Source organism: Poeciliopsis prolifica, unplaced genomic scaffold, assembly GCF_027474105.1.
Source record: "Poeciliopsis prolifica strain line A6 unplaced genomic scaffold, Auburn_PproV2 SCAFFOLD042, whole genome shotgun sequence".
NCBI lineage: Eukaryota > Metazoa > Chordata > Actinopteri > Cyprinodontiformes > Poeciliidae > Poeciliopsis > Poeciliopsis prolifica.
The window spans coordinates 5,340,074-5,363,267 of NW_026562417.1; the positions used below are offsets into that span (position 1 = coordinate 5,340,074).

General features: G+C 38.3%; 1 protein-coding gene across 2 annotated transcripts in view; it reads right to left on the reverse strand.

The window, feature by feature from the left end:
- mpped1 (metallophosphoesterase domain containing 1) overlaps nt 1–23,194 on the reverse strand; it is a 65,037-nt gene that overhangs the window by 39,031 nt on the left and 2,812 nt on the right. The window contains exons 2-3 of one of the 2 annotated variants that reach the window (XM_055055747.1): nt 14,040–14,392; nt 11,365–11,546 (exon numbers count right to left, since the gene is read on the reverse strand). In XM_055055747.1, coding sequence (XP_054911722.1) covers nt 11,365–11,546; nt 14,040–14,218 — 361 coding nt within the window. In that variant the 5' untranslated portion in view covers nt 14,219–14,392. Of the gene's footprint in view, nt 1–11,364; nt 11,547–12,964; nt 13,094–14,039; nt 14,393–23,194 lie in introns of those variants that run through there. The other variant, XM_055055748.1, reaches the window with a different exon arrangement.

Here is a 23,194-nt window from a genome sequence, read left to right on the forward strand (position 1 = left end):
TCATGGTGACCCTGCCTCTCACCTGTTGACCGCTGGAGATAGGCACTATCTGCCCTCGTGGCCCCATTTAGGGTAAGGAGTGTATGGATGAAAATGCTGTTTTGATCAAATAATCAAAACTAATAAATACAGCTTTAACAAATGAAAGGTTTTCTTTAGGTTAGCTCAACGTATCATTTCTTTAATCCTGCTAATTATAGTCAAGTTACTGCCTTCATCATTCAGTTTAGTTTTGTAGCAGTTGGCTGGCAACACTGCGGAAAAACCCTTCTTTTTATCCCTTCAACCATCTAGTTTCTCCTTGTCATTTTTCAGTCCTTTGTCTGCATTGTCCGTTGTGTTGCTGCATGCCCTCCCTTTCAGCTGCAAACGTTCAAAATCAAGTGTGTGACATCCTGCCACTAATTCTATCTACCTGATTTAGTGTCCATGCATAATCCATATGTGTTCTATATGTAGATACCTGAGACTGTCTGTATGCATGGAGCTAGCTAGGTAGCTTCATGTGGTATGTATGTGTGTGGGCTCCAATTGCACCCACAGGAAATCTTCCGGAGCATGGCCATCATTGTTCTGTTGCTGCTATGGGTGGTCTGTTCTTTGAAGAGGAAAATCCCTGTTCTGGCCAAAGCTCCCACATGTACAGGCAGATTAATGCCCATTGTGTGTGTGTGTGTGTGTGTGTGCATGTGCATGCTCTGATGTTTTGTTTGTGCACAGATAGATTCCTAAAGAAAGGCACAAAAATCCAGCCTGCCAACAGAGTTAATTCCAAAGTGTGTGTGTGTGTGTGTGTGTGTGTGTACATGTCGATATTAAAAAGCAGTAGCCAAAACATCTTGCCAAATAACTTAATGACAGTGTAAGTCTGGGAAGTCTGGGAGTGTGTGCAGTTGCATGAAAATAAGGGCCAAATACTTCCTGCCAGCCTGAAATGTGTTTCCGTAGGAGTGGCAGCACTCAAACTTTCCTCTGAAGTAAGATGAAAAGAAAACTCCGGTTCTTTCAAACCTTCGTCCAGTCTCAATATTACTTGACTCTCCAAATTCTCCCTAGGTGTGTGTGTGTGCATGGTTGTTTGTCCTGCATGTCTCTGTGTTGCCCTGTGACAGACTGGCAACGTGTCCAGGGTGCATCCCGCCGCTCGCCCGGAACTTTAGCTGGAGATAAGCTAAAAGGGTGGATGGATGAATATTACTTGAATACTTTGAGGCTACTTAAATTTCAAGAATAGCCTGTCTCTTAATCAGACTCTGTTACGGCCAGTGGCATTGTATGTTTTCTTTTTCTCTTCCGTATTGGTATGACTTCAGCTTTGTTACCAAATTGACTCAATTGGGAACTGGATGCAGTCCTCATCCTCCCGTGCCACTTCCTGAGGCCCACAGCAGAGCTGATTGGCTCTTCTGCAGGCTTCAGACATCCTTTTTTAAACCTTCTTGGGAGAAGGCATGACTGATTCTTTGTTCAGACAGCTTGCCACTTTGCTTGATGTTTGCTGACTGCTGAACACAGCATTGTCTTTTTGAGAACTTTAGTAAATCTTGGTTACCTTTGATTGTCCCTGTGAGGGCTTTGTATGTAAGCTTATAATAGCCTACTAGAGTTTTGTTGTTTTTTGTTTAAGCTTATGTTTTTGGTCCAGTTTTGTTTGGTTAAGATCTTTGGTTTACAACTCTGGTTGTTTTGTGGATATTGTTTTCTTTAGTATATTTGGTTATACTAAAGAAAGTACTTTTGATTGTAGTTGCTTTTTAACTTTTCATTTTTTCATTTTGTTAAACCCATACAAAAAATCCCAAACTGATAAATCTTTAACATCTAGGTTTCTTTAATGTTATTTCTCCTTCTCCCTGGCTGAGCTGGGTGGTAACAAACTCTCTTATTTTTTGTTGTCAAAAATATCCAGAACATTTTAAACTGTCAGTGTTAGAATACACTCACCACAGTCAGTTCCATAGAAGCTCCGTAATGTTGGAAAGACTTCACAACCAAAAAACATAATAAAAAATCCAGAAAAATTTTACGTTATGCAGAAACTAACTGGAACCAAATCTTGTTCATCTAATAATGAATTAACTATATGTTAAGTTAAGCTGATTAGCCTTTCACTCTCTGAAGTAGGCCTACTGAACCTGACTCCTAATCAGAACCTCTGATTCGGTTCAGAATCATGCACTTTAGCCTGATTCTTAAATTTCTTGAGAAATGTTCTAGTTATTGTTATCTAGTAGTACTTCATTTGTTTCTTGTTAATTTTATAAATAACACATTGGTAGGTAATGGCTGGATTCCTAACAAAGTAGTAGATGATTACTTGACAAATGTTAACTATCCAATATATAACTGTTTTTGTAATAGTTAACAAGCAATTCTTTAGCAATTTTACATTACTGTCTTTGTGAATAAGGACATGTGGCTCTCAGAAGGGGGACCAGGATCAGCTGTAGAGGGCAGAGTGATGCTTTGGAAAACTTATCTTCTTGTCATTTAGGAGAATTTTACATGGACACCTACCACCTGTGTAAGCATTGTTGCTGACTAATCACACCCCACTATGGAAACCATGATCCCGAATGGCACTGGACTCTTGCCACACGCTTCAATGCAGAATGTCTGCAGATGCACAACAGCAAGTTCAAGTTTAAAGTTTTGACCTGACTCGACTTCCCATTTGTCCCAACCATAATGCAGTCCAACATCTGGACAAATGAGACTGAACTACAGAGGTTACATCGCATCCAGGACTTAAATAATCAGATACCGATGGTTTTGTGACACATACCTAGGCAAATCTTCATAAATACCCAGATGTTTTAGTGAATGAAAAGTACATACCAATTAATTTTCAAGCATAAAAATAAACAGGTCTCTGCTGCAGTGGGCTGATGCTGTGACAGATACACAGTGTCAGCATAGACAAACATTTTTGAACATTTTACTTTAGCTCTGAGTTATTCATGGAAAATATGCCCAATTGCAGACTGTTTTTATTTTGCTAAAAATATCCAAAACATTTGACAGAAAATGCAGCTTCAGAAGCTGGAATACCCATGAAGAAGAACTCCGCAAAGACTCCAGAAAAAGAGCACCTGGTGAAGGAAGTAAGAGGAAGAGATGCAACTTCTTTGTATTCATTGGATTGCGCAGCTACATCATCACCTTTAATCAACATTTATCACTGCCATATACTGTTTGGTTCATGTCTTCTTATACTTCTCATTATCTCAATGGATATTAGTGTATAATACATGTCTATGCAGTTATAAATGTTCTGGATGTATGAAATCTCAAGTATTTGTGGATTTCAGCTTTGTACTTGTGGTCCAACCACAACCACAAAGCTGGTTGTGGTTGTCTGTACCACGAGACCACTGTATACTGTATATTATTCAACTACTTTTCTTATTGCCATCTTTGTCACTGTCTCTTACCCTGAACACTCTCTATGTGTTGAACTGTGTAAGGTTTTGAACCCGCGGCACAACGCTAGCCAGAATAAAAAGAACAGTCGAATTCAAAGTGAAGCTTCAGACAAAACACAAGTGATGTTCAGCGACAGAAAAATTACACGCTCAGTGGTGGTTTCATGACACAGTGTGAGAGAAACACAGACATGAAAGACTGAATGGGTGAAAAAAGTAATATATAAAAGAGAAACAAAGAAGACATGGGAGATAAAGGTACACAATGAAGGAAGATAAAAGAACTTTTGCCTTTCCACCTCTACTCAAACTTCATACACATTTCATTTAATGCACCACCCGCACACTGCAGCTTCCATCACACCCACATAAACACACACACAATTGAATAAGCAGACCCAAAACAAAGACAACCAGTAATTATGAGGAGCCGCACAAAACACCACCTACTGCGCCACACATCCAAAAGCATCATTTTATCTGAGTCCAGCAGAACTTCCTAACACTCCACAACGTCTACAGCAAACATAATGCACTTCGCACACAGACACATCCAGAGATGCTCACACAGAGGCAGTGACAAAGACAGATACGGCGCATCATCAAACATCCTCGTAGGTGGTCTGTCTCCTCTCTCTTTCTGGCGTTCCATCTCTCTCTTTCATTCTGTCTGCTCCACTTTCTTGTTCGGTGTGACAAACGTCGCCTCCAGGATAATGTGGCGGAAGATTAAGCTGCAACTTTCACAACAAGCAGCGTGGGCTTCAGATGAATGCTGATGAATTAAAGACACTTGGCAACGCGCCACCCACCCCAGGCCTCGGTTTTGGTTTCTATTATGTCAAATTAAATCAGTGTTAAACAACAACTCGTTTACTCTAAGCCACTTTGCAGAATTCTGTTCAACTATTTGTTCTTCAGATCTATTTAGAGCAAATTTAGATTTCATCATCACCAAGGTGTACTGGAACAACAAGAAGAAAATTCAACTGTTTGACTAAACTGCCCGTTTAGTCAAATGGCCTTAGAACTGTTTGACTGGAGAGGCCAGAGTGAGATGGTTTTAGACAAACTAAGTAAACTGCACAAAAATGTCAAACTTTGCACAGAATCATAAAGATAGAACCCTAAACAACATGTTTAGACAATTTATCAGCAAAAATTGTTGCTTTGGGGTTTCACATCCTGCTCCTTCACTAAGAAGTCATGATATACATTTGGCTCCAAGGTGAATCCCTTCATTTTTTTAATCAAATACAGCACCACACTAAGGGAAATTATCTACTTGTATCTTGTCTATGCTCAGACAGGCTGCAGTCCTACTGACTTCCTTCATCTGCTCCCTGTTAAAGTCTCCAGCAGCTTGACCTTGGGTTGTAAAAGGCCTCCCTCTCCTTGACAGACTATGAAAGCTACAATTATCATTAAACATACATTCAATGATCCTGACTTATAGAGAACTCTGCAACAGAAAAGCTAAAAACAATGAAAGATCACGTTGGAAAATGTTTTTCTTGGAAGTTCCTCTGCCTATAAATGTTTTCTGAACTATGAATAAAAATGTTCAGTATTTACAAAAAAAATAAATAAATAGTGAAAATGTTTCTGTAAGCACTTCACAGTCAATTTAATCTTTTTCTCTCCTGTATGCACATACAGTAGATTAAAGTAGCACAGATCTGTACAAAAGCAAACAGAACAAACAAAAGCCCTGCGGGACAAATGAAAAATGGCTGGCTAAAGCTACAGTCGAATGAAGTTTTCTCAAGTTCGTTGATTTAAATTTAACATGGAGGAAGTAAGAAGAGAGAGAAATTAGAAATTAAAACAAATGGAGACCAAGAATAGAAACAAGAAAATGGCAAACTAAGGAAAGATAGATGTGTGACAAGGGCAGGAAGAAAAGGAAAGAGGCAGAAGAGGAGTACAACATACCATAAAAAGATAGCATAAAAGTTTAATGCCCTCACTGTTACAGAGCTAAAGGAAGTAATCCAGAAGAATGAGGAAGCTACAAGGAAGTAGAGTTATGAGGAAACAGAGTAAAAGAGTGTAAACCCAAAGAAGGAGATGGAGAGGTCAAGATATGCAGAGAAAGAGCTCTCTCTTTCTGACCAGAAAAGAGCAACAACCCATACTTACTTGCATTTAAAATGCATGCATGGTGATTGCATCACAGTCTCTGCTCATTTATTATTCAACAGAAAGGAACCAAGCAGGCTTTAAATAAGATGCTAAAGGCTGTGAACCCTGTAGCCTCCAGTCAGAAAACAGAGTCAAATCTAAGAGGAGGACAGTGAAACTAATTGTGGAAAACTGTGCCACGATTATGTTATATTATGTATTGTTCTAAAGCTACACTAATTTCACATTACCTGAGGTTAAATGTGTAAAATGGGAGGAGTCTGTCATGGTCACACCCACAGTTTCACTTCATTTCACCTTTCAAAGGCTGTAAACGTCTCCAGATCGTTGAACTGAATAAATATTCTTCTTGTCAGAGTAAAGCAAATCCATCAGTCCATCCATCTTTCCGTCGGTCCATCCATCCATCCATCAGCCTATACACCCAGACATCCCTCTCTCCAGCCTCCTGTTCCAGCTCCTACAGGTGAATCCCAGGACATTTGTAGGTTTTCTCCAGCTTCCTGCAGCAGCCCAAAAACATAACTGTTGGGGATCTCTAACTGTAAATGATTGTGTCTCTGTGTGTCCCACCTCTCGCCCAATGAGGAGGCAGACACCACTTTGCAAGCATTTCCATTACTGGTTTTCTAGCCCACTGCTGGTTTTTTGAGTAGGATGTGGACAGACTGCTGTTACCTGCTTGGTTTATGAAACTCAAGAGGGATTAGTATAATATTTAGAACCGCAAAGGAAGAAGCAGGTTAATCCAAATATAGTTTTACTATTTACAACTCAGCTGAACTACACATGCTTTGTAATAATAAATCAGCTGTTCAAATGCACAAGCATTGCCCCAAAACCACCATGAAGCAGCTTTTGCGCACAGTAACAGTTAACAGAGAATGACTGCAGCAGCTGGAGACAGGCCTTCGAGCCAAAACCTCAGCTGTCAGCCTTCTAATGGAACACAACAGGTTCAGGTTCTGTGTGGAGAGGAGTGAAGTCCAGCCGCACAGAGCCAGGGGAAAGGGGTGGAAGTTGTTTGTCTGAACACCACTAAACAGAAAATGAATGGACAGCAAGTGGCAAATGAAAAACAGAGTGAAACAGACAGTCTCACACTGAATGCCCTGCAGCTCTCTGAGCTCGTCTTGGGATGGAATTTGTACCTAAATGCAAAATGATAGTTGCTCCTTATTGATTGTACACCAAATAACTTGTGTATCTGAACACACTGTTTAAATGTTAATTTCAGGATGATGAGTTACAAATTCAGCCAATTTAATCACATTTTATGGAGGACTTTTAGCACTCCAAGCCTGGCCTGAAAAGAAAACTGTAGATGCATCTCAATAAATTAATTTTATGTAAAGAGTGAACTGAATTTACTCTTAAACATTTAAATATTATTTCTATAAATTGAAATGATCGTGGCTTACAACTAATGAACAAACAAAATTCAGTTTTCTTCACCAGAATCCTCAAAAGTATTTGATCATCAAATACATTTCAAGCATTCAAATAAATACTTGAAATGGTTATGTCACTCTGAAATAAATTCCAATGTCACTAATGTTTTAAATTTCTCAGATTTAATTTCAAATGATAAGTTGATCACCTGTAGTCCAAAACTGTAAGAACACAACAATATGTGAAATATTTAAAACTTTAAAAACTGAAAAATAGTTGCAAAAAATATCTTGGAAAGTTAGTTCTATCAAAGTACAACTCCATTACAAAGTTGGGTAACACTTTATTTGACAGGTTGCGAATAAGACTGTCATGACACCATCATAAACATGACATAACATCTGTAATGAACATGAGTAAGTCTTCATGAATATTCATGACTCTTGTCATAAAGTGTCATTTGGTAAATCATGACACTTTAAATACAAAGTTGACATTATTCAAGATGTCTTTGTTATGACATAAATTGTGATCTGACATAAATTTGTTATAAAAGTATTACTGATTAAACTTTAGCTTTAACAACATAAAGCTGCATAATTTTTAAAGTTTAATCAGTAATACTTTTATAACATATTTATGTCAGATTGTGATTTCTTGGTAGACCATTTTATTATACAGAACCTCTTCTACAGTTCCTGGCATTTTCACAATACAGCACTACTGATGAAAAACATTGTGTACCTTCACTACACATTCAGCTTCTGTCTCACTCATCAGTCATATATGCTGGATCAAATTCTGATGTTTGAAAAAGGAGGCAAGGAAACAGCAGAAAGCATTAGTGTCATTGCATGGAGTAAGTCACCTCCACCTTCTCATGTATTTTCTCTGAATGTTTTGCTTTGAGTGACTTAACTGAGTTATTTAATTTCTCTTGCTCTATTTTCCATCTCTGTCAATCAGTTGTGTGACAGGGTGATAGCTATAGAGGAATTCTACTGCCATAAGTCAAGAAGAGTAAACATTTTTAGTTTAAAAACAGAAATTAATTTCTTTGTTCTCAAAACTTGTAATGCTTGCACTCAAAACGTCTGTTCTCTCAAATATTTGTATTCACGCTCAGATTTTCTCCTTGTATACAAAACTTCACTCTGCATGGGTTGACTTTCTGCTGGCAAACCTCTCAGCTCACCCTTTCTGCTCTCTCTCAAAACGAAAAAGTACAGTTGGTTCCAGTCAGTAGAATGAAGGTGTTGTCCTGTGTAGTGGGAGCCTCCTGGAACATATGTTTGTTTCCTTCTAGTGGGTGTGCCTGGGTGGCTGTGTCTGTCAAGATAGATAGACACACACAACCACGTGTCTATATCTATCTATAGATACGAACAATCTATAGATCGATAGATATTAATAGAAAGCTGTTGAACTGATAAAAATCAATCGCCATTATTTTTGAAATCAGGATATGACTCTTTAAAGTGTAACTAACCTCTGCAGTTCCACAAAAAAAAATTGCCTTTGGCACATTCAGGGTTTTCTCCCATTGGCTCTAATTCTTTCTGGTTGATTTCTGACTGACGTTATGAACAATGAAGTTGATTTTCTGCTCCGTTTTAGAGTCGTAGTCTGTCTGTCGTTTTAGTAATAGCAGCAGAGGAAGTGAATGAAGCTGTTCAGTCCATGTTGATTATGCTTCAAAATATTAAATTAACATAAACACCTGCCTTGTTTGGATTGGCTCTTCTCTCTTCACATGGGAGGATGTTTTTTTTTAACAGCGCAGGCATTTTCTGGTTAACTTCATATCATCAAACTGGCACTTTACATACATCACGGACAAATTTTAGAGATTGGGTAAAATTTTAAACTTCAACACAGTCCATGCCTGTGTTTCTCAACAACTGGAAGGCCAGAATGCTATAACAACACCACATATAGAATATCTTTCTAACTTCACAAGAAGTGTACATTGACATTTTCTTCATTTGTACTGCCCAACCCAGACCATACCCTAAACCTGTTACCAGTATGCCTGACCCTAAACCCTAAACCAGGGACCCCCAAAGTTGGCGCTCAAGGGCCGGCATGTTTTAGTTCTCTCCTTGGTGGTAGTGAAAACCTTTTCAGAATGTCATTGTTCTTCTATGGCCTCTAACGAGCCATCATTTGAGCCATGTGCGTTAAATCAGGGAGAGAACTGAAACATGCAGGATGCCGGCCCTCGAGGACCGACTTTGGGGACCTCTACCCTAAACCTAACCCCCGGTGACAAATTATTCTGCTCTTAAACTTACCTTTTCCTTACTTTCATTGCCCTTTCTCTTTTCCTCCCATCATCTCTCCTATTCATTCTTCTTTCTCTACAGTCTTCATTTTTTTCCATACCTCTTTTTCCCTCACATTTTCCAGCCAGCTTCCTCCCAATCCAGTTCTACCCCATTTTACTCCCTTTCACTTGGTGCAATTCTTCTTTTTGCTTTTATTTTTAGCAGTAAGTCAGACGGCTCTGAGGGCGGGGGACTGGCATCCACTCAAGGCTTTTGTCAGGGGATGGCAGCATTGCAGGAGAGGCAGGCAGACAGAGGAAGAGGGAATGAGTGAAGAGGTAGGAGTTGAAATTCATGCAGGGACAGTGATTGGACATGAAGGAGATGATGGGACTGTGGAGGTACAGTAAATCTGGTCTTTTTTTGTAGGTGGAGGAGCTCAGAGTTTTAAAACCTGAAGGTTGATTCCATGATCTCCCACCCCCTATCTTTGTCATTGTCACAGAAAACCATATAGTTACTGCTGTCAGTCACTGAGAAAAGGACACGTGTCTGTTTAGCATTTCTCGCCTTGGAGGCCCATTTTTTTGTCAAATGCTACATTGTGAGGACCAACTTCATCTTACGGGGCCCAAAGCCCTTTAAAAAGAAGTGCTGTTTGTTTCAGAATCAGGGGTTAGGGATCAGACTACAGCTGATCATACTGTGAATCTGTTCTGCACAGGAAGCAGCAGGAGTCGCATTCATCAGTGAAAAGGCCGCAAACAGAGCCACATCATAAATATTTATATGAGAGGAGGAAGATGGTAGAGTTGCAGGAGAGGAGGAAATAATAGGAAAGGAGAGGAGCGATGAAGGAAAGGAGAGAAAGGAGTGAAACTTCAGAGGTGGCAGCAGGTGCTTTTAGCTCATTTTACCTTCTTATCCCCATCTTTCCTATTAGCTGGCCCGATGCTGGAGCATAGCAATGCACCGAGCAACTTGCACTCCCCACAGCTTTTATATACGTGAGTGGGTAAACGGGAAGGACAGGACATCCCCTCTCCCCCTCAGAGAGTGAGATTAACTCACAGAGGCTCACATACTTTCACATAACAGACCTGGGAAGGTTTTTGAGGCAGCAATAATTATGATCGAGCTGCTACTGTTTCATTTTCCATTTTGCAACCCAGTTTTGTACAGATTCTTCATTCCTGACAGCTGATAACTTCCAGCAGCTGCTAACTCAATGGAGATGAGATGCTTCTTGGTGGAGGACATCAGAGCAGGAGGTTGAAATGGAATTAAAAAATAGATTCTCTCAAAACAACAAAAAAAAATCCAGAAAATATTTAGAGACAACATTTCCTATTAGAAAGTCAAAGCATGCATAAAACTGTAGATCCTCCTGCTCTTTGGGCATTTTGACATTTTTAATTGTCTTTCTTTGTCCACCATTCAAATATTGGCCAGTGCTAAAAACTGTAGATCCTGTTTGAACTGCCACCTGCATGTTTAGGACCATCAGCACACTTTTCTCTTTCTACATGTTTGTTAAACTGGTCAGTTGGATTTGATTATGAATTGAAATATGTTGACATTTGGTAAAACATTGCAACACAGATTCGACTGTAAGTCCACTGAAGTTAAATTAATTTTAACATTCGTACTCATGAACGACACGGGCTAAAATCTGACCTGAAGGTTCACATTTCAGTTAATAATGAGCATTTTTTTTTCAACAAATTGAGCATTTTGTAAACCTTTTGTTAAAGTTTTCACTGTCAACTGAAGTCATTTCAGTTCAGTCTGTACATCTAAGTGGTTTGGCTGCAACAAAGGGTTTCTTTTCTGTTTAAAGGTTTAGAAAATAAGAAAGCAGAGATTCTGCCCTGAATCTAAAAATTCTATGAACGTACTCAGACGTCCTTGTGCTTATAAGAGAATAAGTCAAATTAGATAAGAGCAAAATACACAAACGTTTTGTGTATTTTATGTTACAAAATGCACAAAAAAACAACATCATGCTGAGAAAATGCACTGAAATAAACAGTAATATTGTTTTTACTTTAAAGTTTTAAAAAGTGCTGCATGTGATTTGTACTTAAACTGCCCATAGAATCCCAGTGCTGAAATTTAAACACCCATTTACTAACCTAGCCAGTCATTGAACTTTTTGACCTCAGAGGGCAGCCCAAGCTCGGTGAAATCTCCAGCGTGGATGAACACATCTCCATATGGCATCTGGATGGCGTCTGTTCGTGAATGAGTGTCTGAAATACACACAAAGCGTGTGTAGCCTGGAGGTTTGGGAGTGTCGTGAGGCATTGGGTCCACCCTAAGAAGGAAGAAATTAACAAAGTCAAGGGTGAGTTTGAGGGTCCATGATAAACGTGTCACTGCATGTGTAAAGTGTACAGGTAAATAACGGTGTTCCCAAAAGTTCTGCAGAAGGAGGCTGACAAGAAAAGAAGTTTAAATTAGTATCCAACCAAAAGAAAAAAAAACATCCCCACTGACTGAGGAGAAACCAGGAGACTTGGGAAGAGGTGGGAACGAGAGGCCACAATAAAAGCACAGCACAGAGACACACTGAAGAATCGTACAAAAATAGAAAAAGAATAAAGTACAGATATAGAAAAATGTAGAGTCCTGCGGGATTTTCAGTGAGCATGTACATTCATGTGGTCTCCAGGGAAGCAGGGAGATGGTGAATAACCATGGCCCACTTTAGGAAGTTTCCCCCAGTTTCGGATCCACACAGCCCTTTCTCCTCCACACTGCCGTCCCACCACACCCTAACCCACCATCACTACCACCCACCATCCCACTTCTAGAATGTCAGCAGCAGACATGAATCTCAGACAGTCATGAGAAGTAAAGTAAAGTAAACTAAGCGCAGTAAGAAAATCCTAAGGTTCACTTTAACATTCTCATTCTACTGACATGCTAATGAATATGGTCCTCAACTGGCAGCAGAATTATATTATATATATATATATATATATATATATATATATATATATATATATATATATATTTTTTTTTTTTTTTTTTTTTTTTTTTTTTTTTTTTTTCGTCTATGATTAGTTTCATTCCACGGAAACTGGCAGATGCTTCAGACTCTATTAATTATACAAAATAATTTCTTAGGCTGCAGTAACTTTTTTTAAAAATATGTCTTTTATATATTTTTTAAACCACCAAATATGAGCTACTCCGTCTCCTCTCTGTGGTTCTACAACCAATCAGAGCCAGGAGGAGTGACTTAGCACCGTCTAGAGAGGACGGGTAGCTGCGAGACGGGTCAGCAGAACTGTCACACTACACGATTTTTTTGCCCGATTTTGCCCTTACGACAATCTTAGAACGTTCTGAGTTCTAAGATTGTCGCTTCCGACAATCGTAACCGATCATCCTGTAGTGCGTGGTGTGTTACGACTGATCGGGTCCTGTCGGTGGAACGTCGGAACCGCTTTGATCTAAAATGGGATATTGAACGTGTTTAATCATCTTGCTTTAGAGGTAATTACATCTCATAAAACCATAAGTAAAACGTTATCCTTATTTGGAGCAGCATGCTATTGGATCGTTGTGGGTTTAAATGAAAAGATAATTATAAAATTATTGCACAGAGTACATCTGGTTGAAAAGCGCATTCCAATTTTTGGTTGAAATGGCACATTTGATTTTATTCTGCAGTCATAATACAATTTTAAACAATACAATAAGTTTCAATTAAAAGAGCTGGAATACCTTAAGCTTTCGCGGTCAGTTGGGAGGAAAAAAGGATAACTGCCATCTGATTTTCTAAAAACGAATATGCAGGAAATGCTTTCTTCTACTTTAAACTGCTCTGATGTTTCAGTCATTCCGTTTTCTGAAACAAGGTACAGTTTATGCATATATGCACAAAATTATAAAATTATACGTAAACGGTAACGGTTAATTAAAGACAAAACCGAAAACATTAAAAAGTATTTTTTATGAAAAAAGAAAAAACCTCACCTCCATGTTGCGATGCAACAAATATAATCCTTGCTCGCGATGTCTCCAGTTCTTAATCCAAAGATTTGATTTTTGGTTACGTCTTTTTTGGGATAACATAAGTCTGCAAACTAAAGTTACCACTTCAACGTCGTTGTCCATGTTTGTTCGTATCTGGAATTAGAATGTCTTCGAGTGAAACCTCACACTCTACGATCGAACCCGTTACACCTACGATTTTAAATCGGCTAGTGTGTGTTCTCTCACGTTTTCAGAATCGGTAGACTTTTCTAAAATCGTGTAGTGTGAACTGGTCTAAACTAGATCAGTTCTACATCTCAAAGCTGTTGGAATGATCCAAAATGTTTTTATAAGAAGAAACATTATAAATTCTTTTTACTGCAATAAAAGGTATACCTCCTGCAGTAACCCCGTACCACCAAACCATACACACACACGCAGCCCAGCACCTTTCTGCTGCTAACGTCCAACCCCTGACTCCTCTCCATGACATGTTTCCACAGCTCCAGAGTTCAGCGACGGACAGAGAGCACTCGCTGATGTAACGCTTGGAAATGACTCAGCAGTGGAAATCCATTCCATGAAGCTCTCTGCTGTTCTTTATCCATGTGAAGACTACATGAAGCTTGGAGGACTGTAGCTACAGAAACCTGCTATCCACTGACTGCTCTGTAATGTTCTGAGGCCTAACACAGTTACCAATCGCTTCAACTTCGTTACAATATGGCTAACAGCTGACTGTGGAATATTTGGAAACTCATGACAGTGGTATCCTGAGATGGTGGCCAACATGGCCGCAACTTTTTTTCTCCAGTTTACTCACATGTGGACATGCGGTGGCTGGAAGCGGCCCTGGTTGATGTTGTAGAAGGTGAAGGCCTGTGTGGGATTGGTGCTGTACTCGTCTACCTCCACAGCCGCCCTGCTGCCTCTCTGAGTGTGTGAATGGGTCTGGGTCTGTTGCCGCCTTGCCGCCATGATCTCTGACAGTGTGAAGGCCATGGCTCTCTGTGGTGTCAACTGCTTTATGCTTTTGGTTCTGGACAGCGAGCGGACCGGATGGGCCAAAGGGGAGACTGTTGTCCTCAAACACACGCTGAGCTCACTCTGGCTGTGATTTGTGGCGGGAGCATGGCCTCCTCTTCTTCTGCTTACTTCCAGCTCCTCAAGAAATCCCTAAAAGGATTACAAAGAACAGAATTTACTCACAGAGCTTTGGATAGCTGGAATCGATAGCTGAAAACTTACATGATAGGGTATTTCCCAAAACACAAACACATTTCTGTGACACATTTCTGGAGTTTCTATTAAGTTAACTATATAACTAAATATAACTATTTAGTAATGGTATTTTATAACAATGTCCTGTCCTGAACTCCTTTTTTTTTTATCAAGAACTGCTAATCCGCATCATTTGCTCTGACCGTTCCTCTTTAAATGTCTGTCTGACTGTTTGGTTAGAAAGACTGAGTGGTCCATCATGATGGATGGAAGACACGTTTTGAAGATTTGGGTCAGAAGTCATGTGTTAGTTGAGTTGTTGAGATGCAAATCAGCAGCTCCCAGTTGTAAAAACAAGACCTTGTTTTCTTGGTTATGCAACAGAACAACTGTTTAAAAGTAAATTAAACAAAGAATAGAATAGAATAGAATAGAATAGAATAGAATAGAATAGAATAGAATAGAATAGAATAGAATAGAATGCTCCATTTAGTTGAGCAAAAGCACAACACAATTTCATTTCAGAGCCCATCCAAAGGGAGACAGATGCCTGGGGCTGCAGCCATGGAGGCACTGCTCATCCTTCCAGTTGCACAGCATCCAAAAACAAAGTGAAGAACTGCCCAAACATGCAATAAATCAACCAAAGCTACCATGAAAAGTCGACAAACAGAACAAATCAGAACAGTCACTTCAGAAAAGAGGCAGAACAGGAGGCGATTGTGGTATCTGCTTCTTCTTATTAGAGCATGACAGAAAACTAGCTCTGCATGTTTAACTTGTTCTACAACCAGAACAGCTAACATTTTGCAACTTACCCCAGTGTAGTGATTACATGTTTAAAAACATTAATGAAGTTCCTCTTATTCCTCAACAGTTACTTAAGAACACACAATATATCTTCATATTGCATCAGTTGACTCCATTTGTTCCCTTAAACTGACTGAGAATACTCTGACTGCTTTATAAAGTCAACCCTCTGCAGGCATGTTGATGTAAAATTTTGTGAAAGGAAAAACTGTGGTTTATTTACCACACCCTCAACAAGACGTAACCACAGTCTTGTCATAATTAAAGTAATTACAATTATATTATAATTGTAATTATTACATAATTACAATAAAGTAATTATTGTAATTACTTTATTGTACAATAATAAAGTAATTATTGTAATTACTTTATTGTAATTACAATTATGTAAGGCGAATGGTTTATAACTGAGCATGTGTGTGGACATTCCCAGTATACCCAGTACAAGTCGGCTGAGTTCTGTACTGATTGTTCTCCTGGCCATCCAAACACACACATTCTTCAGACTCAAAATGAAGGGGGACAACTTTGAAAGGTGTCCACAAGTTCTGTGTGGCTATATGACTGTGATTTGCTATAGCTTCACATCATGTCATAACATTATTCTCTCATCAAAAACACACCTGGAATGTTGCCTGGATTCTTTCATGCATGTTTGAGAAATCCTTTAATCTCCAGTGGTATCGTGAAGAAGTCTTTCCTCAACAACAAAAAGCAAAGAAATGCCCAATCAGAGAGGCACAAGAAGCCTTTCATTTTTGAATTTCCGAGTTCCTTGAATCACCTTAGAATCGTACTTCCTCATCCCCAGTTTTGGCTTTTTAATACTAAATTCTAATGTAAATGTATATCTGATTTAAAATAGCATTTTATTTCTATATACTTATTTTTCTGTGTGAAAATAAACTTTTGAATAGAAGAGTTTCCATAATATTTGCAAAACAACTATGATGTCCAGCTACTAGAAAAATACAGTAAAATTAATTATGTTCATCTTAAAAATATGTTTTTTTGGAAATGCCGACAAGGAGAGAAGTTACTGGTTACATCTGCTGTTTTTGCAGTGAAGTTAGTCGCAGTTTTAAATGACCTGATCACCTTTTTTCTTTTAAACATTTGTAAGCCCTAAATAACGACCAGCTCCACCAGCTATACTCAGCATAAGCACAGAAAATCTGAATGTGTGGTCCTTAAATGTTTCTCCAACAACTCTTGGAGTTGTTGCAATTGTTTGCAATATGCATATTGCATAGAATGATTCTGTCATAACAATAAATTTGCAATACATTGTGCAGCCCTGGCAGCAGTGAACATTGACAAGCTGGTATAAAAATATCCTAGAAGTGATTCATTCCATATGACATGCATACACGATGAATAATACTTTTGCAGATTCCTTGATTGTTCTATGATACCTCAGGGTTTTTTCGTTTTGTTTTCCTTTTTCTTGTTTTGCACCTGTGCGCTGTCTCCATTGTTGCTGTTCCAGTTTTCAGTTTATCATTCTTTTCTAATATTGATGTGATGAGATCCTTTGTCATCTCATCACATCAAGCTTTGTCAGCACCACTTTTCTTTAGAGTCCTTGTGTTTGAGGCAAGTCCACTGATTTCCTAATTCTACTGTGCTCTGTGTCTGAACTGACCATTCATCCATCTGAAAACCCCACTCCTCTTCTGAGTTATTATTTACAATCTTATTTGTCTTGGTTAAAAGAAAGACAGTCAGTTCATTGAAAGATATTATGCAATCCTTTTATTTACATTAGTATTAATATTAAAAATGTTATCAATAGTAGTATGTTGTTAAGTCGATATGTATCTTGGTAATATCATCTCTCAGTCTCATTCTGATATTACTGTAAAGTATCTAACTTAATTCAATGGATTTTGATGCTGTCTTCCATTACAGTGTATATTCTGAAAAAAAAGGTGTAACACAGCTACATCTTCAGTCACTCAGAAATCACAACTTTCCACGTTTTCACCCGACCAACTGAATAAAAAATAAATCTAGCAATTTGTTCACCTCTCAAATGATTTCATATTTTCATATTTGCTTTAAAGAATACTGTGATGGCCAAATCCATGGCCACACCCCTATGTTACCTGCCTGGAGATACCAGATAAAAGACGATGGCCAGGTCTCAGCAAGTTTAAATGTTAATTGGAATGCACCATTAGTTCCTGTTGGCAGGAGGAAATGGCAGGGTTCTTTGTTTAGTTAAGATTTATATTTAAGTAAACATTAGTATTTAAAGTTTATTTTTGATTTTTATTTTTGGGTCTTTAGTTTAGCCAAACTTAGCTATACCATTTGTTTTATGTTATTTGTATTCTTTTAGTTACCCCTATTGTGTCTTGGTCTGATCAGCCAGTACATAAACCCCTGTGTGTCATTTCTTTGTTAGGTCAGTTATGTTTTGTTGTGCAGCGAGTTTGCTTACACTTTTTGCCTCAGTTCAGTTTTGTTTCTTTGACCTCTTTTATGAGCTCAGTTTATCTTTTGTCATCTATGATTTTTGGGTTAAAATAAAAATAAAAAAAAAAAATATTTTTCTAAATATATCCTGTGACTCCTCCTGTTTTTAACTTGCTTTCATATTTTGCTAACATGTTATGAATCTGCAGCAACATTTGGTTCCTGTGAATGCAGCTTTTGACAAGCTGGACCCTGAACAGAATTTGGTAGATTTTGCTGCCTGTCCCTCGTGGTAGGCTCGTCTGCGTGCGCCTCATCTATTAAGACACGGATTCAGTCCTGCAGCTCATTTTTTCACCGGCTGTTGGAGGGAGAGCGCAGCTACTGAGAGGTGGTGAATGATGGCAACAGTGTAAGAAGGAGGCGATAATTTAGGGACAGGCGGCTTGGCGGAGTCCACCTGGACCGCCGCACGATGTCGGCGTGCCATCTTGATTCATCATTCACTGCAACCTCACACACTGACAGCCCACTGATGAGACAGAAACACACTTCACACTTCACACTGCGGTTGTTTGTCACAGGCGAATCCCAGCATGGCTGGTGGATGTGTTTCAGGGTGTGTGTGCATTTTGTGCACAGCGGATGAGCATGAGGGCCTGTGCATGCATATTTAAAAGTGTTTCTGTTGTCATGAATGTGACAGTGACAGTCCCTCACACTGTTAGTGTCAGACAGAGAAATGCATTAGCAGATGCTGAGTGTCTAACACTCTGGGCTCAGATGCAGCTGTCTCGATCACGTACACGACTCAGAACAACTGAATCTTAGTTTTACAGACTCCCGTGTTGACTCTCCTTCCAGTTTTAAGTCATTTTGAAAATCAGTTTTTGACTCAAATGTAACACCATCTGTATAATTAAATACTATATGCATACCATAATCTTACTCTATTTTCACATTTCTTTGCTGAAGGTTTTCACTTTATTGCAGGTTGACGTTCTAGAAAGGAGAGCTTTTCCTCTATGTCTCTTGTGATTTAATCCTGTTTGATGCCTATTCGAATGACTTGAATAATTCCATTTCTCTAATAAAAGAAAGAATAGAAATTTGATGAAACTGAAGACATCAGAATATTGTGTTCTGCAGGCCTGCCACAATTACAAGTTAATAAATGATCCCAGATATTGTGATAAACAAATAACATTGTTGTTTTGTCATAATAATATATTACAACAATATTACATTTTCAAGTAAAATAATGGCGATGGCACATTAATGCAAGAACACATTGTCAAAGATCAATAAGGTTTTCAGTTCTAATGAAGGTTTCACACTGGAACTGGAAGAGATTTTAAATACCCCAAATAAAAAGACAAAACAACAAAAACAACAAATAAAATGAATAATGAACTCTTTGTAAACAAAATTGTTTTTCAAAAATGGAACTAGTTAAGACAAAAACACCAGACTGAAGACTTTTATCATGCAGTTTTTGGTAGAAAGAGAGAAAAAAGAAAATCTATCAATTATGAAAATAAAGATGATTGAGTTTTAATTTATCACACAATTGATTTATTGCTTAATGGCAACATATTGAGTTCTGTGGTTCCATTGTTTGTTACCTTGTTTTTTACTGTAATTATTTATTTGTTTTTTTTGTTACCATCTCCTGGTTGAGTGGAAATAATTCTAGTCCCAATATAATACAGTTATTATGTATCAGAGTGATCTTTTGGCTTTCAGTTCTTATTTATAAGAGTGAATAAAAATGATTCAAACCCCTTGATCTGCTTCCTGTTTTTGTTTTAAAGCCATAAACCATAAAGCATTTTACTGAGATATTAAATGACAGACCAACACAAAGAGCGAGATGCACATCGCCTTTTGTGATTAAATTTCACACAGGTGGACTCTTCCTCCTCATTAGGTGATTTCTGGAGGCAACTGGTTATATTTAGTGCTGTTATAGGAAAGGAGCTGAACACAATACAAATAAAAAGGATTTATTTGTAAAGCCATTTTGAAAACAATTTTCCTTGTCCTTTACAATGATGCATAGTATTATATGAAATACCAATAAAATACCCAAAGACTTGTGGTTATAATGGGGAAAAATGTGAAAAAGTTCTAGGAGTGTGAATACTTTACTAAGGCACTGTAAACAAATAACCGGGTGGAGAAACCAAAGCTGTCATCAGTTTTCCCAGATTTCTTTTTACTTCCACAGACGCAGCAGGTTGGCGCTGCAGCTCCAACATGCTGCTCTCAGCTGTCAGGGTTTTATTCTGTGACTGTCTGCTTCAAAACGGGCAAGTGCATGAAAATAAAGATGTCTTTAACACCTGGAAATATACTCATTCACACACTTTTAACACCAAGTTTAAAATGTGCTTAAAACTTCATTTTGAAGAGGAAAAAGCCCCCCAACCAATCAATTCTGTAAAAGAACTTGGAGATCATTTGTATGTTTGTGTGTTGCAATAAAATGATCCACATATCCCACATGGTTGTTCCGCGGTCACAAATTCACTGTGGGACCACTAAGTGATGGTGAAACTGCTGACAGACAGCCCAATCCTCTTCTTCCCGAGCCACAGCTGAACCAAATCTGTTGGCTAAAGGGGGAAACCCTGACTCTATTTTTATTATGCTTTATGGATTTTCTGTATTGTTTGTTCCAAATGATCAAGCAGTAAAAATTTTGAATTTGCTACTAGAGCTCCTAACTGTGTTTATTATGAGCATGTTGAGGCTTCACCTTGGAAAAAAGTTATTTCAACAGGAAACTTTAAAATAAAACGTCCTAAATTTCCCAGAGTTTTTATGATCATTTCGTACGTTTTCTGGCTCTTCTGAAAGAGTTTGTGTGCTGAAAGCCGAAATGGAAACACATTTGCCAAATAAGTTCTGATATAGAAAGCTTTCCCATCCAGTGGTGGGTCTGTGCACAAAACTCAGGAAAATGTCTCCAACTTTCTGCATCTTATTTTTTTACAGTCATGCATAGCATCAACATCTGAAGAAATTACGTTTTGCATGGCCTGATTGTACATTCCGATTGTATGTACATGGAAATGCTCCTAATTAACTTTTATTTTATTTTTTTACATTTGAAAAGGTTGCTCTAAGTTTGCATGACAACAAACTTGCAGCTCATGGCTACAGGGTAACCAGCAGGAAGATGGGTAGCTATTGGAGCCTCGAGCCTCTATAGAAGCTGCAGCGATCCTGTTGCATTTCTCATTCCAAGCATGTTCAGGACCTCAGACATCATGTTGAGTTTTAGAAAACCTTCAGTTAAACCTTCAGTTTCGTTGGAGCCGGTGGCTGCATTGAGGACCCCAGCACCACTGCCGCACCGCACCCCACTTCTTTTTTATCTTCCATTAACATTCAGCTGAATCCTTTTTCTTTCTGCTGCACATCTCAACTCTGAAAAATTAAGCTTTTAAATAAAACAGTACAGGTTTCACACAATTACGTTTTTTAACAGAAATGAATTGTGCAGTGCCGTATTTTTAATTATTTTTGACAGCAAATGAATCACAAGTTTACTTCATTTAATTTATGAGGTTTTGCCTGAATTAAAATGATTTTAATTTGGAGATGGTTCATTAAAATGCTGTTTCAGTTTCTCCAAGCACTACGGCCTTGTGGTTTCTGGTGAAGGAAAATGAATGAGAAGCTGCAGTGAAAAGGTGCATGCTTATACAGGTCATCAGATTAGCTGCACTACTAAGCAGCTCTCAGTGTGGATTTGTGTTTTTACGACACAAAAATACTAAAGATACTAAAGAAAATGTCAGTTGTTTTTTTTTGTTGTTGTTGTTGTTTTTTTACCATGATGAAATAAGAAGCATAACCATTTAATTTCAATGACTCCAAACCACACTGACATATATGTGGTTATGTTATACCACATTTACTTCATTAGATGTACATAATATTTTACTGGTTATTAGGTGCACCTGGTGATACGGTGCATGGAGTGGTTGTCCTACAGTTGGAAGGCTTTGGGTTTGATTCCAGATTCCTCCTGTCTTGTCTATGTGCCCATGGGAAGGTACTAGACTAAGTGAATGAATGCAATTGTGGCTGGATTATGAAATGCTCCGAGTGGTCAGGGCGTCTAGAAGAGTTCTGTATATTATCAGTCCATTTACCATTTACAACACATCCATAATTCAGAGGTGACCAAAATGATCTAAAAAAGTCTACAGAGTGAAGCTGAGAATTATGACTACAAGCAATAAAAATCAATACAGCTCTAATAAGCAGAGATATCTGTTTGATATCTTTAAATAAAATGTGTCTTTATTACATTTATCCATATTAAATGTTATGAATCATTTATCAGAAATGCAGTTCACAATAAAAAATTACAAATGAGTTAAATTGTATTCTGATTTTAAATATGAATGAACACATCAGAATCGCACAGAGCTTCATTTGTCTGATGAATGTGACCCAGAAATCCAGAGAGTGAGCGCTCATTCTTTAACACACTTGACAATACTTTCCTAAATTAGCATTTAACACTAAAAATGATTCATATTTTCAAGTCTTTCCTGATAACAGAGGTGTGTCACTGTGTTTGTTTCCTATGTAGTCAAAGGTTCCCACGGTAATAACGCAACTGAGGTGATCGCATTTCCCTTGCAAATGTTACCTTTTTCTACCTGTTTGAATAAAAGTTGCCTGTTTAAAAAGAGAAGACCAGCTGATTTTGCATTTTAAACCGATCAAAACTGGTTTCTGCATCATTTCAGAATGGTCTGTTTTCATTCCTTGAAACAGAGGAGAGAGAGCAAATCTGTGTTCCTTTCATCAGGAAAGGATGCCTGTCAGGCTGATTCTGCCGTTCTTATCCTCACTAATATAATAATAGAAAGTGAAAAAGCTGCCCGGTTAGAGGGAGTAACGCGTCTGAACTAACAGACCACGATATGGAGCCATGATAAAAATGACAGCAATAAAAGCACATTAATGATGATGGCAGCCGCAAGTAGAAGGGGACTCAGTCAGAAAAGAGCTTGGAAGAAAACATGGATGGCATCGCTTCACCAATGATGACTTTAGAAACATATTCTGAAAAAGCCTCAGTCTCAGAACAGATGTTATGGTGTTATGAAAGCAAAGCACTCTGTTTGAAACTGTTTCTGGTAGCAAAAAATACCCAGAACAATGGTTTGGTCATCAGAAGAGCGCCACCCATTGCCCCTCTAAAGGAACACTGTTTTGAACTCGACATCATGAAGAACCCATAAGAGATATAGTTTGTGTAGTTAATGTAAGCAGCTGACTCCTGAGGTGGAATGAACAACCGGGGTTCCTTCCAGCAGAAACCTCATTTTCATTTTCAATACCTCAAATAAAATGAGGTTTCCCACATTAATCTAAACAATAGCTAATATTTTCAGTACCATGGCTGCAAAATGTGACACACACCTGTTTATTCTCACACTCTTTACATGGATCCTTGAATCAAAATCTAAATGATTTCTAAGATAAATGCAGGTATAT